The following is a 12220-nucleotide window of genomic DNA, read 5'->3' on the forward strand; positions in this document are numbered from 1 at the left end:
TTATATAGGCTTTGAAGGATTACATCAGAAGCGCTTCATGGATTCTCACCAAATTTTCACCATGAATACATATTAGGCCATGGAAGACACCATTAGATTTTGAAGGTGATCCAGATTTTGGATCACGATTTCACTTTATTAAGGCTTGGAAGGATTACGTCAGAACTACATCTCAGATGTTGACGAAATTTTCAACACAGATACATATTAGGCCATGGAAGATTCCATTACATTTTGGAGGTGATCTGGATTCTGGATCAATATTTCCCTTTATATAGGCTTTGAAGGATTATATCAAAACTACTTTATGGATTCTCACCAAATTTGCACCACAGATAGATATTAGGGCATGGAAAACTCCACTAAATTTTGGAGGTGATCTGGATCCGGATTGGCAGGCGTCAGAAATCTCTGATTGCGCTTGTTTATTCATTTATTTATCAAGAATTCTGTAATTTAATTTTATTTAAGCCCACAAGTAGTTGATTGCTAAAATGATTTAGCATGGCTGGGACTGCAACAAAAACAAACAAACAGAAAAGTTGAACTAATCCTTTAAACCGTGTGCATGTGTGTTGCAGGAATGCCTTGAAAAGTGTGGAGAAAGCCTCCAGGAGATTGTCAACTACCACACGGTAAGACATACTACAGCACACACTACTTCCTGCCACAAGTGAGAGATCCCGAGTGGCATTCTGACATGCCTGTGTTAACGCCTTTCAGTCTCCACTGGGCTCAGTGTTGCACAACATACATGATTTAAGTGTGACCTCACTGTGTGACGGTGAATCTATCCACGGCAGCCAAAGCATATGTGTGTCTGATTCAAACCACATGCTGCCGCAGCAGTAAAGTACCAGCTCTCACTGTGCACCACGTTGCATCAAGTAACTGCAGAGTGGTTTCTCCCCATGACTCAGTGTGATTAAGAAATCCCTCTTTTGCGCAGAGAGTAATTTATTTAATTCATACTTCTGCATATATGCATTTGCAAATGCATCCGCCTGACACACCCACATGCACTGAAACAGTTCCTCCATTTTCCAAGCAAGAATTCTGAGCAAATCTGATGAACATTAATAAATATAAAAATAAATCCTTTTTGACACATACTCATACGAAAACCATTTCAGTCTGCACAGTTTGTGTTCACTGAATCCAAAACAGACATGAGCTCTCAAAATAGTTTTTCGAATTGTGAATATAAACCATGTGGCATGTAGATGTTTTGAGATATGTGGGTGGCGTTGTGATGTGTTTGAATAAGTGTACACTGGAGAATGTAAACAGTGAAGAAACATGAAAAATTAATTTTGGAGATATAAAAGAGAATGAGGAGAAAAATGAGTTGCATATGGAAGGTCAGAAGCAATAAAGAGGAAAGGTTGTGGGTGGAAAAAAGAGAGAGACAAGGAGAAAGGAAGTGGCAAAGTCACAGGACAATTAGAGACTTGTGGCTTTTTTGAAAAGAAAACTTTATAAAACTCTTCACATGCCAGTATGTACTTTTTCCTTTTTCTTTAGTGACGTGGCCTCATTTTGATCTCATGACAAATTGCTATTGCTTGAAGTTCCTCTCTTGCCAACACAAATTGGGAAGTGAAACAGCTGCGATCTTGCAGGGTTACCAAAGAATGACGGGAAAAGTGGGATGTTTCAGTTTATATATTGGCAGATTGAAGCTGTGTATTAGTCACAGATCAGTGACTGAGATGTTTAGTCTTTGACTGATTTAAAACCTGGATGTGTCCCATCCTTATACTTTGTTTTAGTCTTGTCCTGGTGCCTCATGTACAAAGCGTGCTTACGCACAAAAATCTGGTGTCCACGTGCAAATGTATCAAAAGTGATGTAAGCGTGGAAATGTGTGGTGCTTCACGCAAAAATCATAGCTGGCTGGTGTACGCACGTTTCTCCAGCTATTGTTTCTCTGTGGACATGTAAAGGTGACGCAGCTAACCGTTAATAGTGTGAAAACAAGAAGTCATCAGAGTGATGTGCACAACAGAGACACACTGATGAACATTTAACACACCCACGTGTTTGCAATTATATGGATGGATATAAAAGCACTTGCAAAATGATGCATAAAATGGCACTAACAGTGACTGCTTAGCATCAGAGGGCCTGATGTAAGCATGTGTTGAAGGAACGTGAGGATTTACTTTCAAATGAGGATAATTGTCTCATAAACCAATTTCGATTACCAAGGCAGCTGTCACTGGAGATGCACGCAGAACTGCATTTGGCCCAAAGTACAATACGATGTGGAGCCAGGGGTTGTCTGTGCCCACACAGGTGCTGACCACGCTGGGCATCCTGACATTAAGGGCATTCCAGTGTGAGCTGGCTGATCAGTCAGGCGTGTGCCAGTCAACCTTGTGCCGAGTCGACCCACACCAGCTGTGTGGAATCCAATCATCCGAATCTCATCAGGTACATTCCAACATTACACTGCATTTAGCAGCGAGAGCCGGTTTCCCGAATGTAATCGGAGCTATTAACTGCACACATTTTGCTATAAAGGCACCATCACATGATGAATGTTCAAATCATACGTGGAGTCTGCACAGTGCGCGATGGGGGGCTTGTGTTTAAATAACTTATTCGTGTAATTGTTCAGAACAAAAGCCAGTGTGGACACATTTGGGCATGTGCACATTCAAATATGTTTTTATTATTATTATTAATGTCTTTTTTATTTGTGTTTGATGGAGAGCTGCAGAGCTTCTTAACAGGCTTCCTGTGTTCAGTATTTGTCAATAAATGCGTGTGTAAATTGTGAATGGTCAGCAGAGGCGCGCCTCACCTTTTTAACGTCGGTGTATGCGCGCTGTTCTGTGTGTGTGTGTGTGTGTGTGTGTGTGTGTGTGTGTGTGTGTGCAGCCTCACACACACACACGCTCCGTAGCTCCCATGAACATTTTTCCAGTTTCATGATTAATCCATTTAACAGTGTACTGAATAAACTGTCCCTGAGTGTCTCCACATAATTTCCAGTCATCTATAGTATGTGAGAGCTGGAAAGTGAAATACATTCAACACTCGAGCGAGGGGCTGTGAGACTGCGAGGGTTTAAATAAGTGGTGGTGTAATTAGTGGAACAAGAAGCAGGTGTAAGTGAAGGTTCTGGAAGGGGGCTTGGCCAGGGAAGACAAAGGTAAGTGCAAGAGAGTGCAGTAAGCCCAAAAACAAAGTAAACTGGGGCAAAATAATAATTGACAGGAAAAAACCCACGGTGAAGAACTGTGACGTGCTCAACAGACGATAATTAACGTGAACAAAACAAAAGGGGAAAACTTGGAAATGACGTGACTAATCAACATAATGGGAAACAAGAGGATCAAAGACTATGAAAGAAACTAGAACCGGACTGACCCATATCAAAGTATAAGAATAAATGCAACAACTGATGAACAAAAAATAAAAAAACTAAAACCAGTGACCAAACAACACAAAATAAATCATAAACAGAAACTGCAATACATACTAAAAGGAACACAACTGGATGAAAACACTGAAGATAAATATTAACCAAAACCAGTGATTAAAGCATAATAAAGAGTGCAATAAATAACTAAAGGAACGCAACCAGACAGGAAACACTTGCAGGTAAATAATAACCAAAACTTGTGACCAAAGCATAATATACATAATGTGATGAACAGAACTAAACTACAGCAACTTAAGGAACCAAGAGTGAACAAATACGAGGATGATGGACAGAAACAAAACCAATGATAACATGAGCATGAAAACCTGACATGAACAAGAAACAAGACCAGATGAAACCTATGACTATGATACATGGCATGATTAAGGAAAAACAAAAGGCTCAGAGCACAAACGTGGAACAAAGTTCAGAATAATAACAGCCGGCCCCAAAAGGGCTGGATCATGACAGCTCAATTCCATGTTCAGTGGGATGTACAAAAGGAACGTGCTTGAATTCATGCCTACGCACACTTTCATACAGCTGAATATATTTGTGCTTACTCATGGTTTTGATGTATGCCAACTTTTAGTAGAAAGTCAACGCAAGCCTTTGTACATAAGGCCCCTGGTGTTTACAGGGTTTCCCAACAAAGAGAGCCTCGACTGTCCCACAACCATAGCTAAGATATTTGTTAAAAAATTTTAAAAAGCTGAAAAAAAAAACCCTGCTAATACTGCATGTTCTGGATATTGCGTAGGGCTTCTACAGCAAAAATGTAGATGAGTGGGTTAATGAGCATCCTAGACAACTTGTGTAAGCAATAACTCTGAAACAATAAATGTCATTTTGTAACTCACCAAATTAAGAGCACATAATAACAATGAGGGCTTCATGGTGATTTTAGTGGTTAGCGCTGTTGCCTCACAGCAAGAAGACATAAGGTTTACATCCGACCTGGTCTTTTCCGTGTGGAGTTTACATGTTCCAAAATATGTAAGTAAATTATATAAAAGTGCAATAAATGATTTAGTGCCACTGGATTACCGGCTGCCCTTTGGCCACGCCTCCCCAAACCCTCCATCCAACTCCACATAGTAATAATAGTAACCTTTATTTCACTACATAAAATCCCATTGAGATCAAGACCCTTTTACAAGGGTGACCTGGCCAAGAAAGACAGCAGCACACGTCATAATAGACAGGATAACATCATCAAGAGGATGTTAATAACAAATAAAATACACTCATCTTGGTCACTGTGAGTTGTAATGATGTGTGGGGGTTAAAAAACAGATTAGGATTTAAAGACACAGGCATTGTGCAAAAGAATTCCATTAGCGATCTCTTAAAACAGAGTGGAAGGCATTCAAAGAAGTTAACCCCGACAGTTTCAGTTCAGGTTGGAGGACATTCTAATCAGAGGGAGCAGAAAAACTGAAAACTTTCTTTCCCGTTTCAGTGTGGACACGGGGTACATGGGGTACACCCTCTCAGAAAAACCAGACCTCTCTTGATTCTAGTCTGACTGCGTTCTTGGTTACGCGGCTTTTTAGTCTCTGAATGTGGTTTCATTGGGAGAGGAATTTCTGGAAAGTAGCTAGTGTCAGCGATTTTGAATGTACAAGCCTATGAGGGTGGTCTCTATAAATATGGGGAGGGCCAGTGGACTCACGTGGACTAGACATGCAATCTGGGTATAAAACAAGGACCAGAAAAGCTCGGATGATAACACACAAAGAGGCAGCGTTGCTTCATTCTCTGTGCAGGATGGCATTACACCATCATGTAGTTACATAGAATATACGAGGTCTGTTAGAAAAGTATCCAACCTTATTATTTTTTTAAAAAAACCATATGGATTTGAATCACGTGTGATTGCGTCAGACAAGCTTGAACCCTTGTGCGCATGCGTGAGTTTTTTCATGCCTGTCGGTTGCGTCATTCGCCTGTGAGCAGGCTTTGAGTGAGGTGTGGTCCACCCCCTGCCTTTTTGTGAAAGTCAGACGAGGTCCCGGATCAACAAAGCTTTCACGTTGGAAATGATCTGGTTGTTCCAGCGGGGTGTCAGCCTGTCAATGGGGACTGGGAGCGCGCCACGCTCTCAGCAGTTGTGGGCCGTCCTTAAAGCGGCAGTAACACCCCGTAATCTGTTTAATCTCCATAAAATCATCCCTGAAAGCAATATTAATTTTTCGAACGGTGTCCACCTGGAGGTCTCTCACAGTTTCTGGAAAAAAAACTTGATGCAGCAAAGCTCCAAATCGTTCAGACATTTATTCGCAATAAAAAATAGACGAGAGGGGTGGACCACACCTCACTCAAAGCCTGCTCACAGGCGAATGACGCAACTGACAGGCATGAAAAAACTCACGCATGCACACGAGGGTTCAAGCTTGTCTGACGCAATCACACGTGATTCAAATCCATATGGTTTTAAAAAAAAAAATAATAAGGTCGGATACTTTTCTAACAGACCTCGCAATTGTTGGCTGCTATATTAAGGTTTAAAAAGCATTTTAGCATACTTTTTAAGGCACCTCGTGATCTGTATTATCTTGCTGAAAATGGGTATAATGTTCACTTAAACATAACTTTGAAATTACAGTTGTTTGAGGTCCATCAGGTCAACCTGACTGGTTTTGAGGAAAGAGGAACACAAAAGACTTATCAGAAAAATTGAGTCTTCTTATCTTTGTACTCACTCATAGCTGTCCTTTTTCTCTTCTTTTAAGTTCACAGTGGCTGACCCATTCTGTGTTCTTATCAGCTTCAATTTTCTGTTGTTTTTAGCCATCTCTGGCTGAACACATTTACATTTTACTGTATACATACACTTTGCTCTACAGCAAAACTGACTTGAGTGCATTTAAACAGTGTAAATAAAGACAAGATTGGTTGGGGCAGCAAGTACAACAGTGATTTGAAATGCCGTGAAAATTTTGCTCCTCCCATCCTTTCATTCTCCTGAAATAATCTTCTTTTTGTTACACTGTCATTGTCTCCCCTTTACCATGTCACTCCTGTCACTCCACAAAGGTCAAGCCTGTTTAACCCTGACCTTTTAAAATCAAATTATGCTGCCCCCTCCCCACACACGCACACACACATCGCATCCATCGTCTACATCAATCTGTTCTTCTCTCTAGTCTTTTTTCTGAAGGCAGCTTGTTTTCTCCCGTGTAGTGTCCATCGTGTGGACAAGCATGTAGGTGTACGCTTTAGCTTTTAAATTATTATGTAGCCTAAAATTTCCAGGCAGCTCACAGACTCATCGAAGCCTTTTCCACCACCTGTTCCTTTTTCTGTGGTCTTCCTCTCCATCTTTTTGTTTGTGATTCATCTCCTCCTGCTCCTCTTTCTTTTACCCTTCACCCCCCACACACACACACAGACACACACACACACACCCAGGAATTACACTAATGGCTTGTCTGGCAGAAAGTATGAATAGAGAGATAGAGGGAGGACAGCAAAAGACAGATGTGAAGGGAAGTGTGTCTTTCTTCGACCACCCACTGATGCCGCTTTCAGCACCTTTTCACCTTTCGTCAGACACAAAAGAAGAATCTGAACCAGTGGAAAGACATTACACAGCAAGCACACATTAATGTGCAAACATTGAAAACAATCCCACGGACTGATTTGTCTAAACAAATTTAAAATGTGACTTTGAACAGACATTTGAGGTTAGAATGTTGGACATGTAACAGTTTATTTTATTCTGGTGGAATTTTTTTTGTAGGAAAACGGTGAACTCGTGCAGTTGTCTTGCAAAATAAGAGCGTGATGAATCATAGAATTTTGCCGCATGTCTGACCACACATTATTATTTACATAGTGCAAAACCAGAGCACTTGCTTGTGCGTTGGACGCAAACGGGGTGAATAAGTTCACCTACATAATGATTGGTGTGTCATGGTGCAAGATAAAATCAACCAATCAGAGTGTCATCTCTCTTAGTGTGTTACTATTGAGAGAGGTTTTCTGGTGAGGACATGAATCCGGTCCAGGACCAGGAAGTGAGCTGGTAATATCTCTGCAGACCCCTCACACCCTGGATACACACCGTTTAAACTCCTCCCCTCTGGTCGACGTTACAGAGCTCTGTACGTCAAAAGAACCAGACACAGGATAAGTTTGAACAATTGAACAACACTGATGAACAATTTAGCCTGTCAAAAAACTCACTAATTCATTTATCTCACGTCAATCTGTTTGTCTGTTTCTCTTTTGCACACATTTTTTATTGCGCAATTTATTTGCACATATTTACTGTGAACTATTTAGTGTTTAGTGTATAGTTATACATGCTCATACAGAAAGAGTGTCATTCAAACTGGAGTCAAATTCTTTGTATTCTTGTAGATACTTGGTGAATAAAGGCTATTCTGATATTCTGATCACCGTACATGTGTGCATGAGAATCAGCAGGCAGAAGAGACATAATGTTGGAAGTGTAGTGACTGTTGTGTTATTTGGATTAACACCCATTTTATCTGCTGCTATGTGTGAAGATTATTCACTGATGAAGTAGGCAGGTAGCTGCTGTCAGCTGCACATAAATACATACAGCCAGGTCCATAAGTAGTTGGACACAAAATATTGTAGTTTTTTGTAATTTTGCCTCAGCACATCACAACAATGGAGTTCAAATGAAATAATATTTATTCATTTTTCAGAAAACGTTTGTGAAATGCATGACATTTATTCACAAACTTTTACAAATCTCAACCAGCAATTTATAGCTAAAAATAGTGTTATTCTAACTTTCAAACTTTTCCATTTTCAGTTTCATATTATAGACGTTTTCACCGTCTTCCTGTTGTTAGTTGTTTGAAGTGTCATAACATCAGTAATAGGAAAGCTATTGTGAAAATGGTGATTCCACTTTACATACTTTTTCCTTGTAAAGTGCTTTGGGTTACTGTGGGAATGACCCATTTTAAACTGGTTATAAGGTACTTTTTCAACGTCCTTATTTTCTTGTCACCTCGTGCTCTAAAGAACATAAAGTATGATGTGGTTTTTCTGTACCTGCGGTTTGGATTGCTCCTATTTTTAGCCTTTTTTTTTTTTTTTTTTTTAAATAGCCACTGCTCTAATAAGTTTCCAGTGTGCCCGCTGAATATCTGATGGTCTGGCTTTTATTTGTCTGGGACTGAATGTTGTTCTGTGGTACTGACAAATTGGCATTTGTTCAAGTGCAGACTGTCTGTGGTCTCATCACACGTTTATTTTTGGTTTAGTCAGAAAGCTAAAATTGAAGTGCTTTGTCAAGGACAGATTGTATCCATTGTCAGTGTCAGCCCTTTAGAAATGAGGTGTCATTAATGACATGTATTTTCACAATTCCTCTAAACAACCAAGGCAACATATGAAAATAATGATGTACATCAATAATCAGATTCTTTGATATTTGTGAACACTAACCTAATGGAGTTCTGGTTACCAGCATAAAATGACGTTAAATATTGGCCTTGTCTGCAGTTGAAACCATTACCTTAATCAGCAATAAATTCTATGTAATTATGTTTGCTTTAATAAGATATGAGGAAAATGCTGACTCTAACTGGCACAACATATCTGACACGAACATAGAAATTTCATATTTAAGTATTATTACAATTTTTAAAGTATAAAATAATTAAATATAATCTTTGGACTTTTCTGTATGTGTGTGTACTGTAACTGTATTTTTTCTTCAGCATTGCGAATATGAAAATGCGTGAGCAAATCATTGATTAAAATTTCCTTGGCAATAGATGTATGTTCACACCACAATATCAAATGGTGTTTGCCAGCAGCACGGCTTAGGAGGAGGAGGAAGAGAGGGAATCCTGCAGTTTGGAGGAATCAGGAATCTTGTAAGACATAAAAGTACAAATGTGGTAAGGCAGCCGTTGAGTGTCTTTTCTCTCCTCCTCCTGTTTTGCGCCACAGTCTGCATTCATGCAGTTTCCTGTTGCCATCCAGTGGTGACAAGTGGCAACTACAGATGTGCAGATAAATATGCAACTGTAAAAAGTGTGATACATAACAATAATGTATATGTTTCAAATGTATGCTCTGTTTAATAAGGCAAATGGTCACTGTCAGATATGTGTTATTAAAAATCTATGTTTGCATTTCTCTTTTCCTGCCTGTAGATTTTGTTTGACCAGGCTCAGAGGTCCATCAAGCAGCAGCTTCATACCTTCATTAAGGAGTGAGTATTTAAATACAGGAGAAATCATCTTTCTGCTGATTTAAGGAAAAATATCACACATGCTCAAGTGTTCCAGATAGTGTGTGAAGGTGGAAGATTCTTAAATTTGACCTGGAATATATTATATCAAATTTCTGAACATGCACAAATCTGATGTCCACATGTGGAAGTATTGTTCAAATTTCCAGACTTTTTATTGCATTTCAGAACAATTAAACCCTTAATCTAATCCTAACACCATTGTGTTTTTGACTCGTCCCACTCGCTTCCCTCAGGACGCCAAGGGCGCAATTTAGAACTAGAAATTGTGGGGGACAAAGTGCGAGGCCCGCAGGGAAAAAGCCCATAGGGTCTGGGGGCTGCTTTAGGCCCCCAGAAGCCAACGGTTTCTAGATAAGCTCAGATGCATTGTGAGCATCCAGAACAGTAATTTTTAAGTTTTGAGAAGACCATAAAGTGGACACCATTTGACTTATGCAATTTGAAACTGTGGATATAAGTACTTTATTCTGAGAATAGCCAGCATTGATTTTATTAACATCCTGGTGTAAATAAGGTATCACCACATGTGTAGAACTCAAAAAGAATGATAGGTTGAGTTCTCATTAAAAAAAAACTGCAATGTGGTAAAATGAATTCGTAAATATGAAAGAACAGGCTCTTAGTAATTATTGACTATCGCATACTGTATTTTTTTTCTCAAGATTTGTTTTTGCATAAGTTTGAAAAAAACAACAGATCATAAGTTTAGGATAAATTACTTATCATGAATTAAATTTTCGAAGTGGCACTAATGACAACTCTCATATTGAACATAATTTTGCTTGCATAGACTGATTTTGGAGATCAAGCCATAATTGCAGATGGGCTTTCTGAGGTCCCAGACAGCTTTTCTGATTTCCTTTTCTAACTTTCAGAATTTAGTAAATTAGCATATGGTCCATTGATACTTATGTGTAGACACTAGTCCCTAGAGGCAACTATTTTTGGTTTCAAATCTGGGCAAATGCAGTCCCAGAAAATTCAGAATGTGACAAACAAGAAACAGGTGTTGTAAACAAGTCAATGCTGCTAAAAATACAAACTTTCAGAAACAAAGATACTATTCTGACATGGTTTTGCACATAAGACTGGCATAGCATGTTTCAAGTACACACATACGAGGTCTGTCAATAAAGTATAGGTCCTTTTTAGTTTTTTTCAAAAACTATATGGATTTCATTCATATGTTTTTACGTCAGACATGCTTGAACCCTCGTGCGCATGCGTGAGTTTTTCCACGCCTGTCGGTGACGTCATTCGCCTGTGAGCACTCCTTGTGGGAGGAGTCGTCCAGCCCCTCGTCGGAATTCCTTTGTCTGAGAAGTTGCTGAGAGACTGGCGCTTTGTTTGATCAAAATTTTTTCTAAACCTGTGAGACACATCGAAGTGGACACGGTTCGAAAAATGAAGCTGGTTTTCGGTGAAAATTTTAACGGCTGATGAGAGATTTTGAGGTGATACTGTCGCTTTAAGGACTTCCCACGGTGCGAGACGTCGTGCAGCGGTCCCAGGCGCCGTTGTCAGCCTGTTTCAAGCTGAAAACCTCCACATTTCAGGCTCTATTGATCAGAAGAAGAAGTCCGTTTCAGCATTTTATCCGGATTTTCCACTGTTAAAGGAGATTTTTTTAATGAAAGACGTGCGGACGGATTGCAGCGTCGGCTCGCAACCGCTGCTACGCTCCGCCACAGGAAAAACACCTCTGTTGCAAGCCTTAAGGACAAGTTGTAACATGTCCAGCTGTTAAACAATTTCTCATATACTCACTCCACTGAAAGCCATCAAAAGCCGCCTGGATTTTACAAATGGTTATCAACACAGAGGTGTTTTTCCTGTGCCGCCGCACCGCGCCGGCTGCGTCCCGACGCGCGGACCCGTCCGCACGTCTTTCATTAAAAAATCTCCTTTAACAGTGGAATATCTGGATAAAATGCTGAAACCGACTTCTTCTGAAACTTCTCTGTTCTCTCACGATGTCCTGGATCAATAGAGCCTGAAATGTGGAGGTTTTCAGCTTGAAACAGGCTGACGACGGCGCCTGAGAGCGCTGCGCGACGTCTCGCACCGTGGGAAGTCCTTAAAGCGACAGTATCACCTCAAAATCTCTCATCAGCCGTTAAAATTTTCACCGAAAACCAGCTTCATTTTTCGAACCGTGTCCACTTCGATGTGTCTCACAGGTTTGGAAAAAATTTTGATCAAACAAAGCGCCAGTCTCTCAGCAACTTCTCAGACAAAGGAATTCCGACGAGGGGCTGGACGACTCCTCCCACAAGGAGTGCTCACAGGCGAATGACGTCACTGACAGGCGTGGAAAAACTCGCGCATGCGCACAAGGGTTCAAGCATGTCTGACGTAAAAACATATGAATGAAATCCATATAGTTTTTGAAAAAAATAAAAAGGACCTATACTTTATTGACAGCCCTCGTATATGTCAGAAGGTGGGGGGGGACATACCATATTCTGTCCCCCCTGGTTGAAAAGGTGGGTGGGACATGTCCCCCCTATCCCACACAAAATTGCACCCATGCAGGA

At 40.2% G+C, this 12220-nt stretch overlaps 1 protein-coding gene across 1 annotated transcript in view; it reads left to right on the forward strand.

Annotated features, from left to right (window-relative positions):
• The window catches only part of acap3b (ArfGAP with coiled-coil, ankyrin repeat and PH domains 3b), a 202674-nt gene that overhangs the window by 130804 nt on the left and 59650 nt on the right, over nucleotides 1-12220 (forward strand). Inside the window, 2 exon segments of the mRNA XM_034166998.1 lie at nucleotides 582-635; nucleotides 9583-9641. Of these exon segments, the coding sequence (XP_034022889.1) occupies nucleotides 582-635; nucleotides 9583-9641 (113 nt within the window).

The sequence above is a fragment of the Thalassophryne amazonica genome, chromosome 3 (genome assembly GCF_902500255.1).
Source record: "Thalassophryne amazonica chromosome 3, fThaAma1.1, whole genome shotgun sequence".
Lineage (NCBI taxonomy): Eukaryota > Metazoa > Chordata > Actinopteri > Batrachoidiformes > Batrachoididae > Thalassophryne > Thalassophryne amazonica.